The sequence below is a fragment of the Olea europaea genome, unplaced genomic scaffold, assembly GCF_002742605.1.
Source record: "Olea europaea var. sylvestris unplaced genomic scaffold, O_europaea_v1 scaffold1497, whole genome shotgun sequence".
NCBI lineage: Eukaryota > Viridiplantae > Streptophyta > Magnoliopsida > Lamiales > Oleaceae > Olea > Olea europaea.
In genome coordinates, this window is record NW_019232539.1 from 30,104 (window position 1) to 45,181 (window position 15,078).

The window sequence follows — 15,078 nt, forward strand, 5'->3', positions numbered from 1 at the left end:
TGGGAAGTGGGTATGAGTCTTTTGGGCATACCTTGTTCAACCCAGTATAGTCTACACACATGCGCCATTTTCCATTTGACTTCTTCACAAGTACAATATTTGCCAACCACTCGGGGTATTGCACCTCTCGGATAAAACCTGCCTGTAGCAATTTTTCCACCTCTGCTCTGGCCGTAGCCTGCCTCTCAGGGGCAAGGTTTCTCTTTTTCAGCTTCACTGGCTTAGCCCCTGGCTGGACACCGAGGCGGTGCTGCGCGACAGTTGGGCTAATCCCCGGGATATCCTTTGGGTTCCAAGCGAAGACATCCAAGTTTTCGGCTAGACACTTCGCCAATTTTTCCTTCTCTTCGGATCCCAAACCTGTTCCAACAAGAAACTCCTTTCCTTCGGCAATAGAGATTTTTTCAATCATATCAAGCGGCTCGATCCGCTCCCTCGGGAGTTTTACATCCAGCATCATGACTGATGGTGGGCTTTTGGCTTGTATACTATACACATAGCACTTTCTTGATGCATGCTGGTCTCCTCGCACGCTCCCGATCCCCCTGCTGGCTGGGAACTTCATAATTTGATGGTATGTCGATGGGACCGCGCCAGCTGCATTTAGCAATGGCCGGCCGTAGATAGCGTTGTAAGCCATGGGGGTCTTGACAACCAAGAAATTAGTCACGATCACCACTTTCGCTGGGTATGTCTCAAGTATGACTGAAAGCTCTACAGTCCCTTCCAGTATCACTGTTTCCCCTCCAAAGTCTTGTAGGGGGGTAGTCACCGCCTTCAACCTTTCTTGGGGGATTTTTAGACCCAAGAAGGCATCCCAGGTGAGGACATTTGCCGCACTCCCTCCATCGACTAACACCCTCTTCACGTCAAAATCCGCAATATCGCCTACTATTACTAAAGCGTCATCATGGGTGTGAGTTACACCAATCAAGTCCTCTTCATCGAAAGTTATACTCTGGTTGAATCTTGCTTTTTCTGTATAGAGCAGACTCCTAATGAACGCGCATAACTCTTCCTAGCTGAATTTGAGTCGCCGCCCGATGCTACTCCTCCGATGATCATGTTTATCACTCCTGCTCTTGGTGGGGGTATACCTTCGACCCTTTGCCTGCCCTTATCGTTTTTCACATACTTTGCCAATAGCCCCCGTCTCAGCAGGCGCTCAATTTCTTCCTTTAACTGTAGGCATTCTTCGGTATCATGCCCGTGATCTCTATGAAAATGGCAGTATTTACTTTGATTTCTCTTGCCCGAAGGGGTTAGCATTGGTTTGGGCCATTCGAGCTCCTTCATGTGCTGTATCTTCATCAATAACTTTGTTCGTGGAATGTTCAAAGGGGTGGGTGTCTTGACCTCCTCTCGTTTTTGCCTGACCGACCGGTCTTGGACATAACCCTTGCTTGTGCGTTCACTCTTCGGCTTATTTTTGTCATTGTGCCTTTGCTCGTCATATGTTTTTCGCTTATTAGCTTCCGTTTCCCTTCCATCCCTGAGATTTTTAGTTACCTTCTCCGCTTCCTCCGCATCGACATACTTGTCTTCCTTTTTTAATAGGTCATGCATCGACTCCGGGGGGTTCTTGGAGAGTGACATCTTAAAGGCCCGATTTCGCGTTCCATTCATCAAGGCTGTAACCACTGCGGACATTTGCAGGTCTCTAATGCCAAGAGTCGCCCGGCTGAACCTGGCTAAGTATTCCTGCAATGACTCGTCTTTGTCCTGTACGACCTACATCAACCCAATGGATGTCTTCCTCTTCCTCTTGCTGCTTAGGAGATAAGCCACAAAGCTCCTGGAGAGCTCATCAAATGACTTGATGGAGCGCGAGGCCAAGGTTGCTACCCAGTCCCTAGCCTCCCTCCTGAGCGTGGGGGGAAAGGATTGGCACATCACTGCGTCCGGGGCGGCGTAAAGTCTCATCAGATCCACGAAGGTTCGTAGATTGTCAAGCGGGTCCGTGACTCCATCATAGGCTTCAATCACGGGCTGTTTGAAGCCTTTAGGCAAAGGGACCGCCATGATTTCTGGGGTGAATGGGTCTTCCTCCAAAACCATCTGTCTCCGCCTATCCTTTCTTTTGGACAATGCATCGTCTATCTTCTGTGACATGATTTCTTCCATCTTTCGTTCCAGGTCTACCATGGTTTGCGGGGGTTGTTGAGCTACGCTCATTGGGGCTCCCGCGTCTCCCTCTCCCCACTGAGAGACGGGTGGGACAACCGCGGGTGGCGCTTGAGGCGGTTGTTGATTTGTCACTTCCGTCGGGCTTAAATGAGGGATGGTGGTTCTATGCGACTGGTCTTGTAAAAGCACCATCATTGCTGCTAACTGGTTTTCCAAAGCGCTGAATTGACTCTGCGTCACATACTGCGGGGACGGTGGTGGTTCATGACCCCTTGCAACTGACTCCGACTCCGTCTCCGCCGTGTTCCCAACCAGGCGAGTATCACTTCTTGTTCGTCTTCTTGACATGGCTTTTTAGTTCAAATGAATGTTCCCACAGACGGCGCCAATGAAAGGGCGGTGATTCAACACCCTTCTGTTTGCCCGGTAATGTTTGGCGTTTCCACCACTCCGTCAAGTATGCAAGACCTGAAAAATGAAGGCGGGGCTTTTTCCCCCGTTTTACCTCCGGCGTGAGAATTAGTTTTCAGACTTGGAAAGAATATACTTGAAATTCTGATGGCAAAAATGAGAATGGGAGCCAGCAAAAAAAAATCCCTTACCTGTGTCACATCCGGGGGTATTTATAGATAATAGGCACTAGGTAACCACTGGGCGGTTGTGGTACCACGTGTCCCACGATGGTATTCCCACTACACCCACGTTTTGAGTGATGAGTCCTTAACTTCCCGTCTGAAGATTGTACCTGTATCATCGGCCATGTAACCTTGTCGATTTATTAAAGGTTTTATGGCTAAGTGTTTGGACAAGGAATATCATTCCCGTTGAGGATTCCGCTTAGTGGTAGAATGATTTCTAGGGATAGCGGTAGAGCGCCCTTTGGGGGTTGTGGTAGGGTGCTCCCTAGACGTAGTGGTAGAGCGCTACCTGGGTGTAGTGGTAGAACGCCCTATGGGGGTCGATGGCCTTGCATCGGTGTGCTGTGATCTGCCTTGCTTGTCCTTGAGGGTAGCTACTTCTACCAACCTATATCAACATTCAATGATGGACTGTACAAACCTGTAATTTATCTACAATCAACCACCACACACAGAGAGAAAGAAGAAAAAGGATGAACCCACAGAATATGTAAAATGTGCTTGTAAAGATCCTAAAAGGGCAAAGAATGTCAGCAGAGTAAAAGCAGAAAATGGGAAGGAAATATAGTAAGGCTAATGAAATTGATTTGCATATAAGGCTAATGAAATTGATTTGCATTACCTTTCCAATCAATTCAAACAGGGATTCATTGAAATTTGCACCAGTGAGAATGACCTGAGGGAAACTGGTGGCGCCGAACCGGGATCGAAAATTTGGGGATCCGCTTTCTCCGCCCGACACCTGAGACTCCATGTAAAGCCTCGGACCACCACTCATAATCAGGAATTCCAAGACTACTCACTCCTTTTGAACGATCAACCAAGAACCCAATTTTTTTCCTGCAACGTCAGCCTACTTACCAGATCATCCACCCGGGTTTTCACGTCCAAAGAAGCATCACAGAAACTGAAATTCTTAAGTCTGGGATTGCTAGAGACATCACAGACAAGAACAGGTTTCTTGGCAATAACAAACCGAAAATTTAATCCGAAATTGGTTAAAGTGAAAAGAGAATGTAATAAAAGAGGGGAACAAGGTGTTTTTCCGAGGCCATTGAATTGCTATGAGCCTATGACCTCCCTAAGAAGAAAAATGGTTTTAAAGTTAATGCCGAAAGTGCTTTGTGGGTTGAATTTATAGTGATCAAAATGAGGAGTACTCAATACATTCATTTAAAATGACGTATGTAGCTTACACTAGAGAATCGTCTCTCTCTAAAATCCCAGTATTTTCTTAAAAACATGTTTATATTAATATTTTCTTTTTAATTGTTTGTCTACTTTGAGTTTCCATAGTAATTATTGTAAGGAAGTTGAGTTGCAGACAGGCTGTCTTTTGAGCACTTTCTTGAGCTGGTGATACATACAGTAATCATGCGTATATATACTTTACTCCACTCTCTGCCTAAGAATGCTTAAGAATTGAAAAGGTGGCTAACTATTATAACAGTGTTTCCTAAAATTAGCATGCTTCACCTAAAACAATCTTACTAGCATATGCAACCGTTAAACACGGGCCTTGTTTGTCTTTGCTGAATTCATCAACAAAGGGAAAAATAAATAAATAAATAAATAAATTTACCAATTTTATCGTCAAAATATTTCAAGTGAGATGTCACATTAGTGCTAGTTAGCTAACTCAAATGGCTTATTCACCTGTTCTGATACTATAGATAATTGTTAATTTGTTACAGCCCTAATAACAACTATGTGCTTAACTTCGTCGAGTGCTTCCAAGTTCAAATTAATCTTATTTAGCCTTTGTTTGATCCCCATTATTTTCCAAATATATTTTTTCTCTTTTTTTTTTTTAACCATATATTCTTTACTAAATTAATATTACACGTAAACCCAAAAAATTTTCTTATTTTTTAATTACACATTACTGTCAAATATTTCAAAATGTAATCTTAGGAAAAAATGGGGCTCAAACCTGTGCATTAGACGTGATTAGATGGCCGAGTTTAAAAGTCTCTCTCGCATCTTTGGATTTTTCCATTTCATGCCATTTTCGTCCAACAATTACAATATTGATTAACGAATGATTGACCGGGAAAGAACGACTTACGGTAAATCATATACATTGCCTTTCTATTCTTCTCAATGCTCAAATTTACAAAAAGCAAAAATAGAAAAAAAAAATGCAGTGGTGTGGAGCACGAGCACAACTGGCTGCCTGCATGGAACCTCAGATTTGAGGTCGACTCGGATAGCGAACCTCTCTTTGTAGTCGGCCTATGTTAAGACATTTCAAATATAAAGAAATATGCAGACCAAGTCTCAAGCTAGTTTTGGCATATCGTCTAACCAGACCGTTCTTCGTATTCATAAATTGACACGCTTATTTGACAAATAATTGGGACATTTAATTTAAATCAATCCAACTCTCAATATTTTATGCATCTCAGATGGTTATAACCAACTTTTCCATGATCTTAAGTGAAATACATAATAAGCGTTGGATTGATTTAAATTAAAGATCACGATCATTTATCAAATAAGTGTATCAAATTTATGAGTGGGGTGAATGGTCCCGATCATCTAACCCAGTCAAGACTTCTTTATATGGTCAATCGAGCCAAACTAGATCACCAAAATTCATTATAAAACTTTTTCTATGATAATGAGTTTTTGGGTCGATCAAAAATATTAAGAACTTGAAAATGAATCAAGTCATGTTACTTTTGATTGATAGACGATATTGGAATCCTCATTACTAATTTAACAATAATAATCTATATAAAATTTGTCACATTAACTCACATCAATAGAAAATAATTGCCAGTATATATATATATATATATATATATATATATATACACACACCCCACATTTGTTTAAACACGTCCTAATATTCTATTCTTTATACATGGTTGCAATAGTTCCAAGCTAATGCATAGTGAATGCATACAAAAAGACGTCTTAGATTGTCGAAACCTAAATATTGGCGTCCAAAACAATCTACAACTCCAATTAGAAGGGGTGTTGACATGGTGCATGACATATTATGACGAGGAATTTAAAAAAAAAAAAAATTCTTTTTAACTGCCTAATTCAATTGAGGGAAGAAACGTATAGACATTTAAAAATCAATTTTTCATGTTTACATTTTTAATATAAAATGGTCTCTCTCTCTCTCTCTCTCTCTCAAAGTTATAATCAATTTAAATGCTCAAGATTAAAATTTAAAAAAAAATATGGGCATATTACAAGTAAGAGACTTGCAATTTGAGTCACAAATAAGTCTTATATTACAACAACACTCAATACTGACATATCTAAACTAGGTTATTGACACAATATCAACCAAATTTAATCATCAATTTCTCTGAAAGACCATTGTAGTTAGGCAATTGATTATGAAAAAGAATGGAGCGCCACAAACTCTCCTTAACAAGAACCAATTGAAAGACTACCTATTAAAACCACGATGAAGAGTTAGGTTAATCTCTTTACAAGCAATAGATTCGTCTAATCAATATAACGATTTTAAACTCTTATAACTAAAAAGAGATATCTAGAAACTGTGTAAGAATTAAAAAGTTAGCAATTATCATAACCTACCCAACATGCTTCACAAAAGTGAAATTGGAACGACAAGTAAATAATTTCGAGTTCTATAGAGACAACTCACAAACAATCTTACTGCCGCATGCAACATTTAAGCCCACGCTTTGATTGTCGACTTTGCTGAATTCAAAAAATAAAAAATAAAAAGACCAATCGTGCTCGAGTCAAGTTTGATCCTTTCAACTCTAAAACAATTTCCATGATACTGGCTTTTGGTTTGGTAAAGTCAATTACCATATTAAGATAATTTAGCATGGTGTAACATTCCAATATAGTACTGATAATTGATAAATGTGACCTCAATAATGAGACAACAATCTTATCTCATCAAAAATTTGTTGATTCGATCTCTATTTCTATTTCTTGATTATGCTTCATATTTAAGCAATTTTTCATCGTCCCTCTCCTTATATTTTCTCTGTGTACTCCATCATGTATTAAATTGATTAATCTTACATGTATTCATAAGAGTGGATGTCAAAAATTATCTTGGGTTCATACTTCAATAGCACAAAGAAAGAACAACGCCGAATTTATAAACCTCGGCCACATTGAATTGCTCGGTCATTAGAAAAGCTGAAAGGAGAGTTGTAAGTTGTAACTGAAGGCATTCCGATTCATGATTGAATAGTTGGTTCTATAATTATAGAAATTTTCCATATGTAAGACAACCTTATAAAAAGAAGTTGAGATGTCATCAGTGACTCGTGACTTTACTCAATTGTTGGCTCAATAATAAGAATCAATTGTTTAGCTATTCACATATATAATAGAATGGAACCCAAAAATGTATAAATGTCTAGGTGCCCCGAATGGTGTCTAAAATTTCATATAGATTCTCAAATAATTGGATATTTGGGTGAATGAATTTAGCATGTTTTACCTTATTGGATGGGAACATAAATGTCATTGGTTGTTATAAATTATGATTCAAAAGTAGGATGAAAGCTACTTGATACAACAATACAAAGCCCACTTGCTCTGTCCTATAATAATCAGGTGGTTGCACTTGTGACAATTTTCTAGTCATTTATTTCATTGGTCATTCAACTTTCATCTTTGTTATTTAAATGTCATTGAACTTCTATTTGTTTGTCTATGATCACTAAATTATTTTTAAAAAGTGATATCCATTCATCATCGAAATAAACTCTATTAAAGAGGCTATCGATATTGTTAATGAAAATCCTACATGATATAAACATCGTCAACTTTATTAAATTGGACAATCATGTTTCCATATATGAATATATGATCATTGAACTTTTCCTCATCTTATTGAATGATCATTGAATTTTAAAACGTTTTCTCATGATTAGTAAACTTTTATAATTGTTGACGTGATCCACTTTTATATTGGTTTAAAGACATATAAAATTGGTTTATGGAAATGCCACCCAGCAACATAGTAAGTCTCACATTTTCGACAAATTTCAAATGCGTGACATTCTTCTCAACAATTCTCGTAATGTTGTTAGTATCCCCTTCTTGTACAAAAAATGAAAATTATTACTAAACTGAATTGATGCATCACTTCATATATGATACTGATTATTGTGACCTTCTAAATCACAAACACCACATAACATGGCTAGCTGACCAACACTCTTCATTTTATGCACAATCAAATGTTATGTCACTGCATAATTTAATGTTACGTAAGAGTATTATTGACTATAAACAAAAAATATAGGGATAAACTATGAAATTAAATGTTTCTCACATATCCACACTTTTTATATATAGTACTTATATTCACACCACAATATTTATTAATTGCATCACATTTCAATTACAATGAAGGTTCCCAAGTTTTGGTCATTTTCGCACTTATACATCCTACTTTTATTCATTGTATTTTTATGTTCAACCTTCCATTAATTAACACATTTTGTCTCTATCGAAATCAAGAAAATCCACTAAGATAAAGTAAAAAGATTTATTTCTCCACACATTATAATGACTAATAAGCAAGATGAACAATAAGTACAAAAATTCAATGATATACTTCCCCACGCTAACAAAATATTTGGACATAAATTGTCATTAGATATAAGATGTGCTAATTAATTGAAAGTTACATATTAAAATACAACAAAAAATTTGAGGACATTAATGCAAAAATTGGGGTAAACTTTAAATGTTCTTTGTAATTTAAGTTATGGTGGAGTTTATAAAAATTATTGTGAATATAATTACTCTTTTATATATTGTTTGTTTATGTGTACAAATAAAGCTCCATATTTTATAATTACACAATTTTCGTCCAATAATAGTATCTTTATATATTTAATATATTTCCATATGTTTTGTTAACTAGCCCCTATTTGGCTCCATTTTATCCAAAATACATTTTTCTCTCATCTTTTTAACTTAACATTCTCCAATAAAATAATATTCCTCATAAATCCAATTTTTTTTTTTAACTGTATATTTTTCAAAAAATTAATATTTCAAAATACATTTTTCCCTCAAAACACAATTTATTGGAGCCCAAACAGGGTCCTAATATTTGAGTTAAAAGTTTGTGAATTGATAAGAAGAGAGTCACTGTTGTCAGGGTAGAAGCCCATATCCTGCCGACTTGGGCTTTACTGTAATACCATTAATGGACCAGCAGATATTGGGCTCAACTTGTAAGTATTTCCACTTGGATTAATCTTCTTGTACATAGGGGAATTAATCTTCTTGTACACCATTATGGACCCCCCTATGTACCCATAGCATAGCCCTTTCCACTTTTGGCTTTGGGTTCTGCTTTCTTGTAAAAGGAAAGAAAAAACAACCATGCTTCTTGTAAAATCCTGTCACATGGTGGCACGTTATCATTATACAGTTTAAAAAATAATTTATCTTTCCATTAGATTGGATCCATCAGTTCCTGGGAGAGGATTTGGTCGTGGAGGCAGACGGTTTATGCCGGGCCACACAAAAAATATGCTGGAAGCAATCGTCTCCACCATGGGTGGAGCCATGTACTGTCCAGTGCAAACGAATGCCCGCACTGGACTTTTGGCCCAAGCCCATGGTCAATCCATTTTTTTTTTTTTTTTTAAAGTATGTTTTTCATTTATTTATAGCCCAGCCCATACACTAATTTACCCCAACTCCAAGTGTACGGCGACATTTTCTAACTCTTTCCAATTAGCAAGAAATTAAAAAATTTCTTTAAATCTATTCTTGTTTTGAAATATTTTCAAAGTTCATTTCTTTTCTAAAACCTACATTTTCTTAGGCCCTCAAATTTGCAACAAAAATTTTCTTGATCATGTGATTTTTCTGTTTAATATTAATGATTTTGATTATGTGAATGTTGAATATTGGTAATATTTGTAATGGATTCTTGAAATTTTGATTTTTTGTCAATTAGTTAAACAATTGGGAAGTACTACATGTACATAATTGTTTACATAATGGTATCCATAATTACACGTGGTACTAGATCCAACTTTTAATTCAAATCTCACACTTGCACATCAACAATTGAATGCTTGCCACATCATATTATGGACACCATTATGTGCAATAATTATGTACAAGTAGAATTTTTCTAAACAATTAGTGATGACTTTATAGTGTTCTACCAATTTGCAAAAATCAGTAGTTCTTTTCTTATCAACTAGTACTTAATTGTCACTTGTGGTTTATTTTAGTGTGAAGTGTCAATGTAAAGATTATTTTAAAAAAAAAAATTCGGAGAAAATGTTGATACGGAGATATCGAATAAAATAGACTTTGATATTGCACAACTTGCTACAGATCCTAGAATAAGGAAAAAGATAATTATCTTATTAATATTGTCTCTAAGTTATTTTTAGTATTGGCGTAATATCATAAATCCATAATCGAAAAGTTCAACCTTGATTAAATTTTGTCCACACTGGACAAAATTCCTAACTCCGTCCCTGGTCTCCACCCATTTATTCCCAAATCTTGATAGTTACCAAATATCTAGCAGTCATTACAAAGGATTTCCAATATTATCACAATAAATGGAGAAAGTGATACTTTGCGAGCAAGCTTTCTCAAATATTCTGGCAGTGTGGTTATGTGGGCTGAACTGAAGATCTTCAAAAAATGAACAGCTTGTTTCCTGTCGATTACTAAAACATCTAATTCCCTTCAGAATGCCATTTAAAATAAAGATTGTGTAAATGAAAATTTACCACAAACAGAAAAGAGAAATCATCAGACTTGCATTAGTTGTTGACAGCTTGAAAAGAGATTAGCCAATTCGGAGCCAACTTTGTGAAGCCTTTATGGATGATAAAATACATGAATCAGCTTCAAGATATAACCAGTTTTAACATTCATATGAAAGTAATGGCTAGGTGAATGAAATCTGGCGGTGCACGGGAATCGTTTCAAATAACATATGTCTATATCGCTACTTGATAGATAATGAGGTGGCATGCATTTTTTTTTTTTCACAGCTTTGTTGATTTAAAGGAGATTGATTCTGTTGCATAATAGAACTAGATATCAAGAATATGACAGCTAACTAGTTCTGTAGGCCCAGAATTGATGAATGTTAGCTGTAAAGCTTGTAATTAATATGTGGTCACCAAATTGTAATTAGGGATCGTTTTCTTAGCAACCTTAGATCAGTTTTATTTAAAAGTTCGTCTAGTCAAATAAAGTACTTTCAGAAAATTATTCAAATATATTTAAAAGTATTTTTTTAATTTCAAAAACAACTTTTAATTTTTCAAAAACCCCGTGAGATGAGCCCTTATAGGAAAAAATAGACTTTCGAGGTGCTTTTGAGACCGGAATTAAGATTGTATATCTTTTAGTCCCTTATTGTCGTGTCGAAAATTGACAACATGCGACTTATTCTTTCCTTACAATCGATGTATTAGAAGAAGATTATGTCCACTCAGCCTATTGACACACAAACACATACAGATTTATTAAAAAAAATCCCTTCAACAAATTTATTGGGCCTGACTCTCCTCCGGGCCTCCGCCACAACCCTGCCATAAAAGAGCCATGTGATAACAAATTGAAAGTAATCGTGCTCAAATTGATGACTTTACCCACCACGCACATTCTACCATTGAATTATAACATTTGCAATCTCTACTCTTGTCTTAGATCGTTGGATAGCTAGATTTGTCTTAATTATTCCAATACATTTTGAAAATAAATCTTATTCCATGAATATGATATCTATCTAATGTGATGTATGGCATATATGACAAGGATGAAGTCGAGTTGGACATCCTTCTTTAAATAGATAAGAAAACCCTAATACGCATTGTAAACTTTATAATTTCGTTATCTTACTTTTATTTAAATGCATAAAAACTAAAAAGTACATATTACAATCTCGTAACACACACGTACCTACTTCATTACTACAACTTTGCTATTTGTACATCCGAAGTGTCAACCCCGGATGACACCCCTCTCACAAGAGAGGAGGCTCATAATTATCTTCTGAAGTGGGTGTGAACTCCGGATATACAAATAGCAAAATTTTTATTATTAATTGTCTTATTCCACAGGCGAATGCAGACTGTATGAAGACAAGGTAACCTCTCATGACGTGCATAGTAACTTGGCCGCTGGCCCGCTGCCCACAGTCCCATAGAAATCAGCCTACGGAAACATTAAATCTTGTATATTATTGTGTTATTTTAAACTCAATTATTTGTCCTCTGGCCTATGCTATGAGTTGTAAAATCTTTATATGCAAGAATTATTAACATTTCACTTTTATATTTAAGAAACCTTTAAAAGGTTGAAAAATACTTTTGAAACAAAAAATTTATATTTGAACTTGTTTGGACAATTTTTTAGAAATATTTATTTTGTATGATTAGATGAACTTTAAGAGAAAGATACTTTTCTCAAAAAATTTATCTACAAGAAATAAAACCTATCGAACGGATTCTAAATTTAATTTCTTTATATTGATTGAAGAAACATGTATATATGACATGCACTACTGGACAATACTTAACTAATTCAAACAATTATTAACTTCTGGTTTTTTGTCTAATGACGTCCAAAATGTTGGCCTACTGAACATGCCATGAGACCATTGCACAATTTATCAATTAAAAGCTGAGCATACACGCCTGATTTCTCCTTCCGAGCCTGTCAATACCCCAATCTCGCCCATTTTCACCATTGCTTCTGCAAAATCTGCCTCAAATGATGGCCCTAAAAACGGGCGAAAGAACCCGAAATAGGAGTCCACAACATTTTTTGTTGCAGCATCTTCATAAAGCCTAGCATCAGTTTCTAGCACAGCAAAGCCACTTCTAATGTTCTGCAGAATTTGATTGTCAAACGTTTGGCCACTACCCCGGTCCATAGGTAATCGAGTATTGACATTTCCGTTTTGAGGACAAGTAGCTTTTAGCTCTGATAGGAACCCGGGATTTATCGAGGGGTCTGAGCCACCACCCGCAGTGAATTCGTAAAGCCGATTTGTCATGAAGAAGCATGCTGTTGTCCCAATTGTATGTGCAGCTGAGAGTCATAGTAGTTATCACGTAAATGCAACAGAAATGGTCCACAAGAGTTAATGCAATAAATTGGAAAACACTATAATTAAGGCTCTTCCATCTTCACTATAATTAGATAAAATACAATAAAATATTCTATACATAAATTCAAAACATTTTTTACTTTTTAACCACACATTTGCCAAAAAAATTCTCTATTCAGAACAGTATTTTTTTCAAAAAATGGCCACCAAACAGGGGCTCATTGGTTGAGAAAGTTTTGGTGGGTCTCTACATCTGGATTAGATTTATTCTCCACTAATGGATTGATATAGAAGAGTATCGATGCTAATTAGATCATTCATTATAATTTTTTGATATATACAATTAGACGAGTAATTTAAGATTGATTTTGACAATATTAGTTTGAAGTCTTGCTATCATCTATAAAATTGTACTTCAGTTGAAATTGAATTTAAATAAGTTCTTTCTTGGACAGAGCTTTTCAGTAATTAGTTTTAGATTTATGAAGTGTCACGCATTGCTGAAAACTTGCTCATATCCCTTAAAATGTCTACCGACTAAGAGAACCACAAAATCTGCATGTTTTTGCCTGCATGTTCCTTTCTGTGTGGTGTACGTGCCAGAGTGAGGGAGATACACGTAGATATATATATATAATACATAATAGAGAGAGAAACCTAGAGAGAGAGAGAGAGAGAGAGAGAGAGAGTACAGCTGAGAAGCACAAGGTCCTTCTCCGAGAGCCCTTTCTCTGAAAACTTAGCTTTGAGTGTATCAATGGAGTCGGTAATATCTGGCCTATTATCTGCCAAAGATTTGTTTGACACAAGTCCATCTCTTCTACCGGTCGGAACCTCGTACAGCGGTCCGTTTGTCTGAATCATCAATGCGTGTATATTAGAGAAGGAAAACACACACACACACACACAAGTAAAAATATTATTAATTACCAAAAATACTGCATCTCTAGCAGCCAAGGCTACTATGTCTGCACAAGAAACAATTCCTGGACACGTCGCTTCCAATTGAGCCTTTGCCCTCTCTATAATTTCAAACCCTTGCACTCCTTGATGCCCAAATGCACCCTTCTCGTCAGTTTCGAGGCCAGTGGCTATCAGAATTGACCCATCACAGCCCTGAACAAAATACAGTATATAAAAAGAAACCCATGAATATCAAGAAATATTAATTGCATGCAGAATTTTTAAGTCAGGGAGGGGGGAGAGAGAGAGAGACGTTAACAAAGCAATCGTGGAAGTGAAGTCTAAGCAAGACGGGCGGAGCATTTTGTTCGGAGGCGGCTGCTTCACTGACGACGCGACGGACAATCGATTCGGCGTTGGGGCAGGTGTTGGCGTAGAAGCCAACTTGGAGGCCTTGTGAAGCCCCAATGAAACAACTGAAAATCAGTGTCAGAAGAAGAGGTACCATTTTATGAGTTATGGTTAATATAAATATAGATTATTGTAATCAGCTGTGAGTAGAATTAAAGAAGAGGTGTAAAAATTAATACAAGAAGGTGTAAGGATTGGTTTATATAATTTACTGTCTGTGTATCTTGCTCATATATAATTTGTGAGGTAGATGTAAGAACTTATATATAAAAATGTGCTTTGAGGGGTTTCGGTCTGTTTACATGTGGCGTGGGGGTGGCGTGCGAAACCTAGGTTGAGAGAAAAGTTTGTTCTTATTTGCCACATGGCCCATCGATTTAAATCACGACACTTGAAATTTTGAATCAATCAAATCGAGGTTCCGAATTGATAAGAGATAGAAACAATATAAGTATGAGACATTGAATCGTTACTTTTGAGTGGCTCGAGGTCTCTTGTATCGTGATTAAAATGAACAATCCTACTTCTAGCGGAACCTGTACCTGTATTAGGAGGGTTGAGGTTCTACTTAGAAGGCAATACGTGGACATGCGTAATAAGAATTAAATATTCTTCCTTTCGCAAATTTTAGCATCAAGGCTATATACAGTAAGTAGTATTCAAATGATAAGGATTTTATATTTTTTCTTTAATTAAATTTCGTGACATCCAGTTCACAAACACATGCATCAAGATAACAAGAATAATGTGAATTCAATAAAGTTATATTAAACGTCATCTAAACTTTTTCCCTCAAACTGCTGTAATTAATTGGTATTGGATATATTTTCCTTGCTTGCACGTATATCCAAAAAGGAGTCAAATCATTGTCAAGAGGTAATGCAGACCCACACAGTCACGCTTTAACTGAAAACGTTAAATCGAAGA

At 36.6% G+C, this 15,078-nt stretch overlaps 1 protein-coding gene across 1 annotated transcript; it reads right to left on the reverse strand.

Annotated features, from left to right (window-relative positions):
* Window positions 1-12,229: 12,229 nt before the first annotated feature.
* LOC111376361 (peroxidase 43-like) lies at window positions 12,230-14,426 on the reverse strand. Its single transcript, XM_022999318.1, has 4 exons — window positions 14,054-14,426; window positions 13,768-13,953; window positions 13,530-13,692; window positions 12,230-12,818 (listed from the first exon to the last, which is right to left on the reverse strand). The coding sequence occupies exons 1-4, from the start codon at window positions 14,246-14,248 to the stop codon at window positions 12,397-12,399; spliced, it is 966 nt and encodes a 321-aa protein (XP_022855086.1). The 5' UTR covers window positions 14,249-14,426; the 3' UTR covers window positions 12,230-12,396.
* Window positions 14,427-15,078: the final 652 nt, after the last annotated feature.